Source organism: Canis lupus, chromosome 35 (assembly GCF_048164855.1).
Source record: "Canis lupus baileyi chromosome 35, mCanLup2.hap1, whole genome shotgun sequence".
NCBI classification, from domain to species: Eukaryota; Metazoa; Chordata; class Mammalia; order Carnivora; family Canidae; genus Canis; species Canis lupus.
Window position 1 is genome coordinate 2,696,047 of NC_132872.1, and position 16,859 is coordinate 2,712,905.

The following is a 16,859-nucleotide window of genomic DNA, read 5'->3' on the forward strand; positions in this document are numbered from 1 at the left end:
AGTGAGGGGGTGGAAAACCATTTATCATGCTAATGGACATCAAAAGAAAGCTGGTGTAGCAGTCCTTATATCAGACAAATTAGATTTTAAACCAAAGGTTGCAATAAGAGATAAGGAAAAACACTATATTATAATTAAAGGGTCTATCCAACAAGATCTAGCAATTGTAAGTATTTATGACCCTTACATGGGAGCAGCCAATTATATAAACCAATTAATAACAAAATTAAAGAAACACATTGATAATAATACAGGAATAGCAGGAGACCTCACATGCCACTCACTACAATGGACAGATCATTTAAGTGAAAATGAACAAGGAAACAAGGGCTTTGAATGACCAGATGGACTTCACAGATATATTCAGAGCCTTCCATCCTAAAGCAACAGAATACACATTCTTCTTGGAATGTTCTCCAGAATAGATCACATACTGGGTCAACAAATCATGTCTCAACCAGTACCAAAAGATTGGAATCATTCCCTGCATATTTTGAGACCACAGTGCTTTGAAACTTGAACTCAATCATAAGAGGAAATTTGGAAAGAACTCAAATAGATGGAGATTAAAGAGCATCCTACTAAAGAATGGATGGGTCAACCATGAAATTAAAGAATTTTTAAAAATCATAGAAACAAATGAAAATGAAAAGAAAACTGTTCAAAACCTTTGGGATGCAGCAAAGGCGGTCCTAAGGAAGAAGTATATAGCAATAGAAGCCTTTCTCAAGAAAGGTCTCAAATATACAACCTAACATACCTAAAGTAGCTGGAGAAAGAAGAGCAAATAAAACCTAAACCCAGGAGGAGAAGAGAATTAGGTTAGATTAGAATAAAGATTAGAGCAGAAATCAATGAGATAGAAACCAAAAGAACAAAAACAAGCAAAAACTCCCCCCAAAATAAAAAAGCACTAGAACAGATCAAAAAAACGAGGAGCCGGTTCTTTGAAAGAATTAGTAAGATTGATAAACTCCTGGACAGACTTATCAAAAAGAAAAGAAAAAGAACCCAGATAAATAAAATCATGAATGAAAGAGGAGAGCTCACGACCAACACCAAAGAAGTACAAGCAATTAAAAGAACTTATTATGAGCAACAATATGCCAACAAATTAGAAATCTGGAAGAAATCCCTAGAGATGTATAAACTCCCGAAACTGAAACAGGAAGAAGTAGAAAATCTGAACAGACCCATAACCACAAGGAAATTGAAGCAGTAATCAAAAATCTTCAACAAGGGATCCCTGGGTGGCGCAGCGGTTTGGCGCCTGCCTTTGGCCCAGGGCACGATCCTGGAGACCCGGGATCGAATCCCACGTCGGGCTCCCGGTGCATGGAGCCTGCTTCTCCCTCTGCCTGGGTCTCTCTCTCTCTCTCTCTCTGTGACTGTCATAAATAAATGAAAATTAAAAAAATAAAATATTTAAAAAAATCTTCAACAAACAAGAGTCCAGGGCTGGATAATTTTCCAAGGGAATTCTACTAAACATTTAAAGAAGGATTCATACCTTTCCTTTTGAAACTATTTCAAAAAACAGAAATGGAAGGAAAACTTGCAAACTCTTCATTTGAGCCAGCATTACCTTAATCCCAAAACCAGACAAAGACACCACCAAAAAGGATATATCACTAATGAACACAGATGCAAAAATTCTCACCAAGGTACTAGCCAATAGGATCTAACATTGCATTAAAAGGATTATTCACGGGGGATCCCTGGGTGGCGCAGCGGTTTGGCGCCTGCCTTTGGCCCAGGGCGCGATCCTGGAGACCCAGGATCGAATCCCACATCAGGCTCCCGGTGCATGGAGCCTGCTTCTCCCTCTGCCTGTGTCTCTGCCTCTCTCTCTCTCTCTCTCTGTGATGATCATAAATAAATAAAAAAAAAAATTTAAAAAAAAAAAAAAAAAAAAAAAAAAAAGGATTATTCACCATGACCAATTAGGATTTATTCCTGGTTTTTGAGGGTGTTTCAACATCTGCAAATCAGTGTGATACACTACACTGATAAAAGAAAGGACAAGAACCATATGATATTCTCAATAGATGCAGAAAAAGCATTTGACGAAGTACAGCATCCTTTCTTGATTAAAACTCTTCACAGTGTAGGGAAAGAGAGAACATACCTCAGTATCATAAAAGCCATATATGAAAAGCCCATAGCAAATATCATTCTCAATGGGGAAAGACTGAGAGCTTTTCCCCTGAGGTCAAAAACATTACAGGGATGTCCATTATCATTACTGTTGTTCAGCATAACACTAGAAGTCCTAGCTTCAGCAATCAGACAACAAAAAGAAATAAAATGCAAATTGGCAAAGAAGTCAAAATCTCACTCTTCACAGATGACATGATACTCATGTGGAAAACCCAAAGACTCACCCCCAAATTGCTAGAACCCCCAAATTGTTAGAACTTATACAGGAATTTAGCAATGTGGCAGGATATAAAATCAATGCACAGAAATCAGTTGCATTTCTATACACTAACAATGAGACAGAAGAAAGAAAAATTAAGGAGTTGATCCCATTTACAATTGCACCAAAAACCATTAGATACCTAGGAATAAACCTCACCAAAGGGGCAGAGGATCTGTATTCAGAAAACTATAGAACACTCATGAAAGAAATTAAGGAGGACAAAAAGAAATGGAAAAAACATTCCATGCTCATGGATTGGAAGAACAAACATTATTAAAATATCTATGCTACCTAGAGCAATCTATATATTCAATGTAATCCCTATCAAAATACCAGCAATTTATTCAGAGTTGGAACAAATAACCCTAAAATTTGTATGGAACCAGAAAAGATCCTGAATAGCCAAAGGAATGTTGGAAAAGAAAACCAAAACTGGGTTGTGGTAATCCTTTTAATTGTACCGTTGGATCCTATTGGCTAGTATCTTGGTGAGTATTTTGACATACATGTTCATTAGGAATATTGGTCTTTAATTTCCCTTTTTGATGAGGTGCTTGGTTTTGGGATCATAGTAATGCTGGCCTCATAGAAGGAATTTGGAAGTTTTCCTTCCATTTCTATTTTTTGAAACAGCTACATAAGAATAGGTTTTATTTCTTCTTTAAATGTTTGGTAGAATTGCAGCAATGTCCACAATAACCAAACTGTAGAAAGAGCCAAGATATCCATCAGCAGATGAATGGATAAAGAAGATATGGTGTAGACACACACACACACACACACACACACACACACACACTGGAATATTAGCCATCAGAACGGATGAATATTTATCATTTACATCGATGTGGTTGGAACTGGAGGGTATTATGCTGAGGAAAATAAGTCAGTCAGAGAAAGACAATTGTCATATTGTTTCACTGATGTGGAATATAAGAAACAGCACAGAGGATCATAGGGTAAGGGAGGGAAAACTGAATGGGAAGTCATCAGAGAAGGAGAAAAACCCTGAGACTGTTAACTATAGGCAACAAAGTAAGAGTTGCTGCAGGGGATGTGGGTAGGAGAATTGGGTAATTAGGTGATGGGCATTAAGGAGAGCATGTGATGTGATGAGCACTGGATGTTATACACAACTGATAAATTACTGAACACTACATCTAAAACTAAGTATGTACCAAATATTGGCTAATTGAATTTAAGTTAAAAAATAAATAAAATCGTGACTAAGGAAAAAGAAAGAAAACCAAAGCTGGTGGCATCACAATTCCGGACTTTAAGCTCTATTACAAAGCAGTAATCACCAAGACAGTACGGTACTGGCACAAAAACAGACACATAGATCAATGGAACAGAATAGAGAACCCAGAAATATTACCCTCAACTCTATGATCAACTAATCTTCCACAAAGGAGGAAAGAATATCCAATGGAAAAAAGATAGTCTCTTCAACAAATGGTGTTGGGAAAATTGGAAGCCACATGCAGAAGAATGAAACTAGACCGTTTTCTCACACTATACACAAAAATAGACTCAAAATGAATGAAAGACCTAAATGAGACAGGAATCCATCAAAATGCTAGAGGAGAACATAGGCAGTAACCTCTATGACCTTGGCCGAAGTAACTTCTTCCTAGACATGCCTCCACAGGCGAGAAAAAAAGACAAAAATGAACTCTTGGAACTTCATCAAGATAAAAAGCTTTTGTACAGCAAACAGTCAAGAAAACCAAAAGACAGCCGACAGAATGGGAGAAGATATTTGCAAATGACATATCAGATAAAGGGCTAGTACCCAAAATCTATAAAGAACTTATCAAACTCAACACCCAAAGAATCCAATCAAGAAACGGGCAGAGGACATGAACAGAAATTTCTCCAAAGAAGTCATAGAAATGGCCAACAGACATATGAAAAAATACTCAACATCACTTGGCATCAGGGAAATATAAATCAAAACCACAATGAGATACCGCCTTGCATAGGTTAGGATGGCTAAAATTAATAAGTCAGGAAATGACAGATGTTGGCAAGGATGTAGACAAAGGGGAACACTCTTATACTATTGGTGGGAATGCAAACTGGTGCAGACACTCTGGAAATCAGTATGGAGGTTCCTTAGAAAGTTGAAAAATTGCGACCCAGCAATTACACTACTAGATATTTACTCCAAAGATACAAATGTAGTGATCGACGGACACTTGCACTCCAGTGTTCATAACAGCATGTCCACAAACATAGCCAAACTATGGAAAGAGCCCAGATGTCCATCGACAGATGAATGGATAGAGAAGAGGTGGTGTATATTTATACACAATGGAATACTACTCAGCCATCAGAAAATGAAATCTTGCTTTTCTCAACACCGTGGATGGAACTAGAGGGTATTTAGCATAAACTAAATAAAAGTAAGTCAGAAAAAGACAATTATCCTATGATCTCACTCATATATAGAATTTAAGAAACAAAACAGAGGATCATAAGGGAAGGGAGGGAAAAGTAAAACAAGATGAAATCAGAAAGGGAGACAAACCACGAGAGTTTCTTAATCATAGAAAGCAAACTGAGGGTTGCTGAGGGGGTTGGGGTAACTGGATGATGGACATTAAAGAGGGAATGCAATGAATCACTAAACTCTACCTCTGAAACTAGTAATACATTATATGTTAATTAATTGAATTTAATTTTAAAAACTCAGAATCATAAATCATGTAAATCTTAATGATATTGGGGTAAGCAGTGAGTGATTTTTTTAAAAAAAGATTTTATTTATTTATTTGAGAAAGAGAGCATGCAAGGGATGGGGAAGGGCAGGGGGAAAGGGACAAGCAGACTCCCCACTGAGCTCCTTGTTGCAGGGCTCGATCCCAGGACCCTGAGATCATGATTTGAGCCAAAGTAAGATGCTTAACCATCTGAGTTACCCAGGAGACCCAGCAGTGATTTCTTAAATATGATAACAAAAGCATGAGCAACCAAAGAAAGATTAGATAGATTACACTTCATCAAAATTAAAAACTTCTGGCTCAGGATCCCTGGGTGGCTCAGTGGTTTAGTGCCTGCCTTCAGGCGAGAGTGTGATCCTGGAGTCCCAGGATCAAGTACCAGGATCGAGTCCCACATCAGACTCCCTGCATGGAGCCTGCTTCTCCCTCTGCCTCTCTCTCTCTGTGTCTCTCATGAATAAATAAATAAAATCTTTAAAAAAAAACAACAACTTCTGGCTATTTCTCGACTCGATCTTTGTGGCAGTGGCTGCGGTGCCTGTGGTTCAGCACCAAAATGCAGCTTTTTGTCAATCAGGAGCTACACACCTTGATCTCCTGGCCGGTCACCCAGATCAAGGCTCATGTAGCCTCGCTGGAGGGCATCTTTCCAGAAGATCAAGTCCTGCTGCTGGCAGGCCTGCCCCTAGAGGATGAGGCTACTCTAGGTCAGTGTGGTGTCTCCACCCTGGAGGTAGCCAGCTGCATGCTTGGAAGGGTGAAGTCCATGGTTCCCTGGCCTGTGCTGGGAAAGTAAGAGGGAAGACTCCCAAGGTGGCCAAACAGAGAAAAAGAGAAAGAAGACAGGCCAAACCAAGTGGCAAATACAGTACCACTGGTGCTTTGTCAATGTTGTGCCCACCTTTGGTCAGAAGAAAGGCCCCAATGCCAACTCTGAAGTCTGTTGTAATCCTGGCTCTCCCCAATAAAGCCACTTAGTTCAGCCCAAAAAAAGAAAAAGAAAAAGAAAGAAAGAAAAGAAAGAAGAAAACTTCTGTGCTTCAAAGGACACTATCAAGAAAGTGAAAAGGCTGGGATGCCTGGGTGGCTCAGCAGTTGAGCATCTGCCTTTGGCTTAGGGTGTGATCCTTGATTCCGAGGATCAAGTCCCACATCGGGCTCCTTGCATGGTGCCTGCTTCTCCTCACTCTGCCTGTGTCTCTGCCTCTCTCTTTGTGTCTCTCATGAATAAATAAATAAAATCTTTTAAAAAAAGAAAGTGAAAAGGCAACTCACAAAACGGGAGAAAATATTTGGAAATCATCTATCTAATAAAGGTCTAGTATACCCAGAAAATACAAAGAACTCTTATAACTCAACAATACAAAGGCAGCATGATTTAAAAATAGGCGAAGGATGTGAATAGATATTTTCCCGAAGAAAATACAGAAATGGCCCCTAGCTACATGAAATGATTCTCAGCATCATTATTAGGCCTTAGGGAAATACAAATCAAAACTACAATGAGATGCTATTTCACACCCAATAAGATGACCGTAATCAAAAAGACAATAGCAAGTACTGATGAGGATGTGGGAAAATTAGAACTCATATACTGCTTGAGGGAATGTAAAATGGTGCAACCACTTTGGAAAACAGATTGGTAGTCCCTCAGAAAGTTAAACAAATTTATTATATGATCTAGCAGTTTTACTCCCAGTTGCATATCTAAAAGAATTGAAAACATGTCCACACAAAAACCTGTAAATGAATATTCACAGCAACTTTAAATCATAATCAAAATGTAGAAACAACTCAAATATTCATCAGCTGATAAATGGATAAACCAAATGTGGTGTATGCACACAATGGAATATTATTCAGCCATTAAATGGAATGAAGTCAAGGGAATGAAGGGATGGGCTACTAACAGGGAGAATATATTTGTAAAAGGCACATCTGATAAAGGACTATTACCCAAATATATATGAAGAAACCTTAAAACTTAACAATAAGAAAATGAATAACCAGATTAAAAATTAGCAAAAGATCTAAACAGACCGTTCACCAAAAAAGATATATAGATAAGCATATGAAAAGATGCTCCATATTTTAATGCAAAAACATATTGTCAGTAATTATAACATCAATACAAAAATAGTTTGTGACCATTCTGTAAGTTTTTAATGTTTACTAGATTTTGATTTCCTTAATAAACCATTTCATTTCATCTTCTTATTGAGAAATAAATAAAAAGGGAAAAGAAGGAAGGAAAGGGGATCCCTGGGTGGCGCAGCGGTTTGGCGCCTGCCTTTGGCCCAGGGCGCGATCCTGGAGACCCGGGATCGAGTCCCACGTCGGGCTCCCGGTGCATGGAGCCTGCTTCTCCCTCTGCCTGTGTCTCTGCCTCTCTCTCTCTCTCTGTGTGAATATCATAAATAAATAAATAAAATTTTAAAAAAAATTAAAAAAAAAAAAAAAGAAGGAAGGAAAGGAATAAGAGAGAAGGAAGAGAAAGGAAGGAAGGAAAACAAAGAAGCATCAACAACAAAGAGACATTCTTCCCACTTCTTGGATTTCAAAACTACATTTTGAAGTAATAGCAGCTAAAGGAAGGAAATGGACTATGTATGAACTCTTAAGTTGAAAATTTAATGTGGTTTGGATGATTGCATTAATCCATTTTTAGAAAATACCACTACCCATTAATTATGGCCCAACCATGAGTTAGCTATCCTGTACTTAAGGACAGTACTCTGTGAACATGAGTGGTAATAAGAGTTCTACCCTAGGATGCTGACTGGTGCAACAAAAAAAGTAAATTAGATGCTATTAAGAAGTCACCTAACAATATATCATGTAAGATGGCAATTGTATTAAAAAGCAGGGGAAAAAATGTCATCAGAGGGACGCCTGGGTAGCTCAGCGGTTGAGCGTCTGCCTTTGGCTCAGGGTGTGATCCTGGAGTCTTGGGATCGAGTCCCACATCGGGCTTTCTGCATGGAGCCTGCTTCTTCCTCTGCCTGTGTCTCTGCCTCTCTCTCTGTATCTCTCATGAATAAATAAATAAAATTTTTTAAAAATGTCATCAGAGAAATGCAAATTAAAACAACAATAAAATACTATTACACACCTGTTAGAATGACCAAAATATGGAACACTGACAATACCAAATGCTTCTAAAGATGTGGGAATGCAAAATGGTACAGCCACTTTGGAAGACAGTTTGTCTTTTTTTTTTTTTTTTTTTTTAAGATTTATTTATTTTAGAGCATGAGCCAGGAGGGGCAGAGGGAGAGGGAGAGAGAATCTGAAGCAGCCTGATGCGGGGCTCGATCTCATGACCCTGAGATCACAACCTGAGCCAAAATCAAGAGTTGGATGCTTAACCAACTGAGCTATTCATGTGCCCCAGTTTAGCAGTTTTTTTTTTTTTAATTTTAATTTATTTATGATAGTCACAGGGAGAGAGAGAGGCAGAGACATAGGCAGAGGGAGAAGCCGGCTCTATGCACCGGGAGCCCGATGTGGGATTCGATCCCGGGTCTCCAGGATTGCGCCCTGGGCCAAAGGCAGGCGCTAAACCGCAGTGCCACCCAGGGATCCCTTGTTTTTTTTTTTTTATAAAATAAAACATACTCTTACCATAACAACCCAGCAGTTGTGCTTCTTGGTATTTAATCGAATGAATTAAAAACTTGGTGTCCACTCAAAAATTTATACATGGATTTTATAGCAGCTTTATTTATAATTGCCAATTTATATTTATTCATAAAAGACAACTTTACTTCCAAGTTGGAAGTAAAGTTGGAACTTGGAAGTAACCAAGTTGTCTTTCAGTATGCTAATAGATAATAAATAGACTGTGGTACATCTGGACAGTGGGATATTATTCAAAGCTGAAAATAAATGAGCTATCAAGCCATGAAAAACATGAGGAAACCTTAAATGCATACTACTAGGTGAAAGAAACCAGTTTGGAAAGCTAACATACTGTATGATTCCACCATAGGCAGAATTATGGACACAGTAGAAAGATCAGTGGTTGCCAGGGGTTAAGAGGAGGGGAGGTAATTAGAGCACAGAAGATTTTAAGGGCAGTGAAGTTATTCCACATGATACTGTAATGGAGAATACATCTTCTACATTTGTCCAAACCTATAGAATGGACAACACCAAAAGTGAACCCTAATGTTGACTATGTCTTGGAGTGTAAGTTCATTGATTGTAATAACGTAGCACTTTGTGGATAGTGAGGGAGGGTATATGTGTTGTGGGACAGGAGATATATGGGAACTCTGCCCTTCACACTCAGTTTTGCTGTGACCCTAAAACTGCACCAAAAAATAAAATCTAGAGGAGCCTGGGTGGCTTACTTGGTTAAGTGTCTGACTTGATTTCGGCTCAGGTCATCATGTCTGGATCAGGAGATCAAGTCCTGCATCGGGCTTCCTGCTGGGTGTGCCGTCAGCTTGGGATACTTTCTCCTTCTCTCTCTCTCTCTCTCTCTCTTTTTCTCTCAAAAAATAAAATTTAAAAAATAAAATCTAGCTACACTTACAGTGAGTATAATGTATAGAGAAGTTGAATCACTGTGTTGTACACTTGAAGCTAATGTGACCTTGTATGTCAACTGTACTCAGAAAATTTGATAAAATATTTTTAAACAAGGAAGTGAAGGACTAATACATGTTATAACATGTATAAACCTTGAAAACATTATGCTAAGTGAAAGAGAACAGACACATGTCAACCTAAAATTGTCAGGAGGCAGTAATTAAAAGTGTTTATTTGGGATAAAAAAATTGCAATTTGGAGTACACAGATTGGGACAGCAACCCAAATAGTGTCCTGGTAGGGAGCAGAAGTCAAGTATTTTTAAAATAAAAAGTAAATGCATGTACAAGTTTCATAAAAAGAATTTTGTTTACTTTTGGCAGCAGAAAACAAACCTTGGCTGAACAGAACTGGTTGCTCAGGCTGTTGCTGACTGTTGCAAGTTATGAGTGTTTATGCAGAATCCCTAGAGTGTTTGCCTTTTGGCCCAGTTCAGAAGTTCATAGTTCCACCCAGTAAGGATGTGCATAAAGCCCATCTCCTTTTTTTTTTTTTTTTTTTAAATTCATGACAGACACAGAGGCAGAGACACAGGCAGAGGGGGAAGGAGGCTCCATGCTGGGAGCCCGACATGGGACTCGATCCCGGGTCTCCAGAATCACGCCCTAGGCTGTAGGCGGCGCTAAACCGCTGAGCCACCGGAGCTGCCCTAAAGCCCATGTCCTTTAAAACATTTTTTTTTTATTTTTTTAATTTATTTATGATAGGCACACAGTGAGAGAGAGAGAGGCAGAGACACAGGCAGAGGGAGAAGCAGGCTCCATGCACCGGGAGCCCGATGTGGGATTCGATCCCGGGTCTCCAGGATCGCGCCCTGGGTCAAAGGCAGGCGCCAAACCGCTGCGCCACCCAGGGATCCCTAAAGCCCATCTCCTTAACGGCCTCCTGGCTTCATTTTAAAATCCCCTGACAGGGCACCTGCGGGGCTCAGTCAGTTAAGCACCTGCCTTTGGCTCAGGTCATGATCCCAGAGTCCTGGGATCGAGTCCCATGTCAGGCTCCCTGCTTCTCCCCCTGCCCATCCCGCCACTCATGCTTTCTCTCTCTCTCTCTCTCTCTCTCTCTCTCTCTCTCTCCTTTCTCAAATGAATAAATAAAAATCTTTTTTTAAAAATTGCTTACAGTAAAAACCGTTGACAAAAGTGACTCATTTTATTTTGCCTTCAGAAACAAAAGACTAGATCTCATTTTTATGACATGTCCAGAATAGGCAAATCAGTAGATTACTGGTTGCAAGGGACTACCGGTCATGCTTTAGTGACATTAGCGACTAATTATGGGTACAAAGTGACCATAATGATTAGTGATTACTAATGGGGACATAGTTTTTTAGGGGGTGATGGAAATGTTCTGAAATTAGGTTTAGCTTCAGACCACTGGAATAAAGCAAATCAAATGAATTTTTTTTGTTTCCCAGTAAAAGTTACATTTATACTATACTATAGTCTATTAAGTGTGTTATACCATTATGTCTAAAAAAAGACAATGTACATACCTTTTTATTTTTTTAAAGTGATCTGTACACAAAATGTGGGGCTCATGTCCCTGAGATAAGAAGTTGCATGCTGTACAGCCAGGCTCCTCACAATGTACATACCATAATTTAAAAATATGGGATGCCTGGGTGGCTCAGTGGGTTAAGCATCTAACTCTTGGTTTTGGCTCAGCTCATGATCCTGCAGTTCTGGGACCAAGTCCCACGTCGAGCTCTGTGCTCAGCCCCCACTTGTGCTACTCTCTCTCTCTCTCTAAAATATAAGTAAATAAAATCTTTAGAAATACTTTATTGGTTGGAGTGCCTGGCTGGCTGTTTCACTTTCTGTATTGTTCATGTATTCACTTTAATACCACTTTTCATTTTCTTCATGAACTTTTATTTTATATTCACAACTTGGCTAACTGGTGCAAGAGCCCTGCCTCAGCTTTTGACATCCCTTCCTCATTAAACTAAATCATTTCTAGCTTTTGATTTAGTGAGAGCTATGTGACGGGAGCAGAGGGAGAGGGAGAAGCAGACTCCCCACTGAGCCTGAAGTCTGACATGGAGCTTGATCCCAGGACCCTGAGACCATGACCTGAGCCGAAATCAGCAGTTGGACACTTAACCGACTCAGCCACCCAGACGCCCTCACCAAAGGGTATTATCTGGCCTGATCTCAGTATTGTTGTGTCTCAGGGAATAGGGAGGCCCGAGAAAAGGGAGAGAGACAGGAGCAGTCAGCGGAACAGTCAGAATGCACATGACGTTTATTGTTGTTGAGCGTGTGGTGCCTGTTGCCCCCAGTTATGATAGTTACATCAAAGATCACTGATCACCATTACAAATACAATAATCACGAAAGTGTTTAAAATATTGGAAAACTACCAAAGTGTGACACAGACAGGAAGTTAGCAAAATGGTTCCAGTTGACTTGCTTGACCCTAGGTTGCCACAAACCTTCATTTATGACAAAAAAAAAAAAAAAAAAAGGTAGTATCTGCAAAGTGTAGTAAAGTGGAATGCAAGAAAATGAGGTATGCCGGTCGTGGTATTGGTTGTACAACCCTGTGAATGTATTAAAGACATTGAATCACACAAACTATAAGGGTGTATTTGTCTACAATTCATACATAGGATGTGAATTGTATCTCCATTTTTTGATACAGCACACTGACACTGAAGCCAGAACCGGAGATTCAAATCCCATCTTTGCTACTTGCTGTATCTTTCCCTCAGTTCTTTCATCTGTAAAATAGGGATAAAATGAGATATCTACCTCATAGAGTTTTTGAGGCTTTACTTAGTTAATATATGTAAGGAGTACAGTGTTTGCACATGTAAGTACCAACTAAGGTATTAGCTCTTGTATACAAAACCGAACCAAAGTTCATGGAACAATATTATCCTACTACCAACAATGCAGTCCTTTTTTTCTATTCTATTGATTTTAGTAGAAAGAGAAATAAATGTTAAGATACAGTAAATTGACTTCACAAACCTCCAGTGCCACTGAGGAACTCTGTTTCCAGTGCTTCGCCTCCTCCCTCAGCTAATTTGTGCTCATCCTTTGGGTTTGACTAAAAGTTGTTTCTTCAAACAAACCTTTCCTAATTCCCCAGACTTAGATTTCCCTATTAATATGCTGCTGTTAGCACCTTATACTTATCCTCTGTAGCCCTCATCCCAGTTGTAACTTTTTTTTTTAAATATCTGCCTTCCCCACTAGATTTTAATCTTCATGAGGGAAGGAACTCTGTTTATTCATTGGTGTAGCCTTCTCATTAAACAAAGTGCCTAATAAGTGCTTAATAACTGTCGACTCATAGGAAGAGCTGCAAAGATGGTGTCAGGAAGCTTTCACGAAATGTAGCTGGAATGCCTAGTTGGTGATTGAGTGACATAGTGCTGATACTATGCTCTATACTCAGTCTAGACTAGATATGGTAATTCCCAGGGGAATCTAATTGCTTTACATTTTGTCCATAGGGAGAAGGATTGCCTAACCTAGGCACTGCTAAAATAATTGCTAGTGTGCAATACTGATCTGTTACTACCTAGACAACTTGACCTGCTGTGAGAATACATGAGCTGTTTAACATGAGTCACGTTATAAGCTGTAGAGGTTGCAGGCATTTCGGTTAGTGGAGTGCTGAGATTCATGTCTTCAGCTTCTCTTTCAGAGAGTTCTGTCCTTTAACAAAAAGAAGATTTTGAGGGGTGCTTGGATGGCTCAGTTGGTTAGGCATCTGCCTTCAGCCTAGATCGTGATCCTGGGGTCCTGGGATCGAGCCCTGGGGTTGGGCTCCCTGCGTAGGGGGAATCTGCTTCTCCCTCTTCCCCTGCTCCTACTCTCTCTCAAATAAGTAAATAAAATCTTTTAAAAAAAATTTTAAGGGATAAGGTTTTAAAAGATTCTGAAAAAAAAAAAAGAAAAAAAAGATTCTGTATCACATATTTCTGTTTGTGTTTGATTTTGTGGGATGGTAGGTGTAATGAAGGGAATAAGTCTTGTCATTCCCTCAGCCTTTGAGACTATGTTTTTATTTACTGTTTTGGTAATGCTAAAGGGACAAGGTGTAATACAAAAAGGTTAGAATCTGGGGCACCTGGGTGGTTCAGTCAGTTAAGCATCGACTTTGATTTTAGCTCAGGTCATGGTCTCAGGAACATGAGATCAAGCCCCGTTGTCAGGCTCACACTGAGTCTGCTTGAGATTCTTTCCCCCTTCTCCTTACCCCTCTGCCCCACCCCCTAGTGTACACATACACATTCCTGTGTCTCTCATTCTCTCTCAATTATTTTTTAAAAGGTTAAACTTTTTTTATAATTTTATAATTTTTACAAAATAATCTTTTTTAAGTATTTTATTTATTCCTGAGAGAGAGAGAGAGAGGCAGAGACACAGGCAGAGGGAGAAGCAGGCTCCATGCAGGGAGCCCGACGTGGGACTCGATCCCAGGTCTCCAGGATCAGGCCCTGGGCTGAAAGCGGCGCAAAACCACTGAGCCACCAGGGCTGCCCAAAATCTTATTTTTAAGAATAAAGAAGAAAAACCAATAAAAGTAGGCTCCAAGTTTTTGTTTAAATTTGCTAGGAAACCAAATAAATGTGGGGTTTTTTCCTGAAATTAGAACATTTTTAAAGTATTAGACATAATATTCATATGTCTTATTATAACGGTGTTGTTTTTAGTCACAAGCAGAGGCCAGAGAAGCAAGAAACTAGGGCCAACTGAATCATTTTGGGTAACGTTTATCCAACTAGTAATTGCACTATTTCTTCCTCGACTTACTCCCTTGTCTTTTTCTCTCATTCTCTTTTGTTTCTTTGTCTCTTAATCCCTTTGTCTCACACCGTAACTGTTTTCTACTCTGACTTTTACTATCTTTGAAAATTACAGTTGACAACCTATTTTGATTTTGATTTTTGTTTCAGATAATACCCTCAGCATAAGACAAGTTTCCTACTCTTCATTATAGTGACTCTACGCAGCAATTCCTGTGTAGCAAAGGCTTTGCTTTTAAATGCTCCTCTGTCTTGAGGTCCTAGTTTGCTCATTAGTGAGATTTATAATTGGTATGCTAGTATTGTTTTTAAAATAACAGTAATACAAAGTGCTTTACTTAAATTATTTTCACAGCTGGTATAAGGCTAATTACAGCATGGCCGAGAAGCTAGACTGGGGCCGAGGAATGGGCTGTGACTTTGTCAGGAAGAGCTGTAAATTCTGGATTGATCAGCAGAAACAAAAGTAAGAACACATTTCCTAATAATATCTTTCATAACACAGTTGATTTCTGATTTTATTCTTTATCCTGAGCCAAAATTGTTCCTATTTTGAAAATGTGGTCTAAACAGTTCAGTTTCAAAATATACAGAAAACCATCTATGGTGCTTCATGGTAATCTAATAAGTAACTACAATATTGTTTTAAATCATATATGAAAAGAATCTATAATGTGGGAACTAGAACCATAAGCATTCCTGTTTAGTTTATAATTAACTTATATTTTATAAAAATTAGCATATTTTATCATTCTTACTGTTTTCATCAGAGAATGCACTCATATAAACATAGAAGCAGCTGCTTATTCAGTATCCAAAAACATGAAGATACTTTTGAATAATGGTTCTCAGATCTAGATAAATATCAAAATCATTTGGCAAACTTTTTTTTTAAGATTTTATTTATTTATTCATGAGAGACATAGAGAGAGAGAGAGAGAGAGAGAGGCAGAGACACAGGCAGAGGGAGAAGCAGGCTCCACGCAGGGAGCCTGACGTGGGACTCGATCCCAGGTCCCCAGGATCACATCCTGGGCTGAAGGTGGCGCTAAACTGCTGAGCCATTGGGGCTGCCCACCTAGCAAACTTTTTAAAAAATACATTCTTCAAGTTTGGGAGATACACACACACACACACACACACACACACACTTTTTTAAGTGAGCTCTGTGCCCAATGCGGAGTTCAAACTCATGACCTGGAGATCAAGAACCTCATACTTTATGGACTGAGACAGCCAGATGGCCTTATAAATATATTTTTTTAACTTTATTTTGTGATAATTATAGAGTCACTCCAGTTGTGAAGAAATATTCAGAGATTCCCTGTCCACTTTATCCAGTTTTCTTGATTGTTGTTAACATCTTATAAAAACTATAGTACAAAAACATAGCCAGGATATTGACATTGATATAATCAGATTCATAACATTTCAGTTACCACAAGGGTCATTTTACAGACATACCCACTTGCCTCCCACTCTAGCCCTTCTTAAAGCCTCTGGAAACCACTAATCTGTTCTGGCTTTTTTTCACTCCACATAATTTTTGGGAGATTTATCCAGGTGGTTGGTATGTCAGTTGTTTGCTCAAGTTAATGGCTGAGTAATATTCCATGACATGGACTTACCAGTTTGTTTAAGCATTCACATGCTAAAGGATATCTAGGTTGTTTCCAGTTTGGGACTATTATGAATAAACCTGCTGTAAACATTTGTGTACAGGTTTTTGTGTGAACATAAATCTTCATTTCTCCAAGAGAAATGCCCAGGAGTGCAGTTGCTGTGTCATATGGTAGTTACAAGTTTAGTTCCCTAAGAAACTGCTGGACTCTTTTACAGAATGGCTATACCATTTTGTAGTCTACCAGCAATGTATGAGTCATAACAATTTTTCCACATCCTTGTCAGCATTTGATGTTGTCACTATTTTTTATTTTAGTTATTCTGAAAGATAGTAGTGATATCTCATTGTGGTTTTAATTTGCATTTCCCTAATGGCTAACGATGTTGAATATCTTTTCATGCTTGTTGATGTCTATATATCCTCTTTGGTGAAATATCTCTTCATGTCTTATGCCAGTTTTTTAATTGGGTTGTTTATTTTGGGTTTTTTACTGTTGAATTTTGAGAGTTTTTTATATATTCTGAATACTAGCCTTTGTCGGTTATGTGGTTTGCACACATTTTCTCCTAATCTGTACTTTTTCTTTTTATTCTCTTTATAGGGTCTTTCATAGAACAAAAGTTTTTAACTTTGGTGAAGGCCAAATTAACAGTATGTCCTCTTAGGAGTCGTACTTTCAGGTCAATCAATGGTGAAGACCTGCATCCTAAAGATATTCTTGTATTT

The 16,859-nt window shown here is 38.8% G+C and overlaps 1 protein-coding gene and 1 pseudogene across 3 annotated transcripts in view; both read left to right on the plus strand.

Moving 5' to 3' along the window:
* LMLN (leishmanolysin like peptidase) overlaps nt 1-16,859 on the plus strand; it is a 91,584-nt gene that overhangs the window by 40,993 nt on the left and 33,732 nt on the right. For all 3 annotated transcript variants that reach the window (XM_072811814.1, XM_072811812.1, XM_072811813.1), the window contains exon 12: nt 14,865-14,975. In XM_072811814.1, coding sequence (XP_072667915.1) covers nt 14,865-14,975 — 111 coding nt within the window. The remainder of the gene's footprint in view (nt 1-14,864; nt 14,976-16,859) is intronic.
* LOC140624705 (ubiquitin-like FUBI-ribosomal protein eS30 fusion protein) lies at nt 4,100-7,398 on the plus strand (annotated as a pseudogene).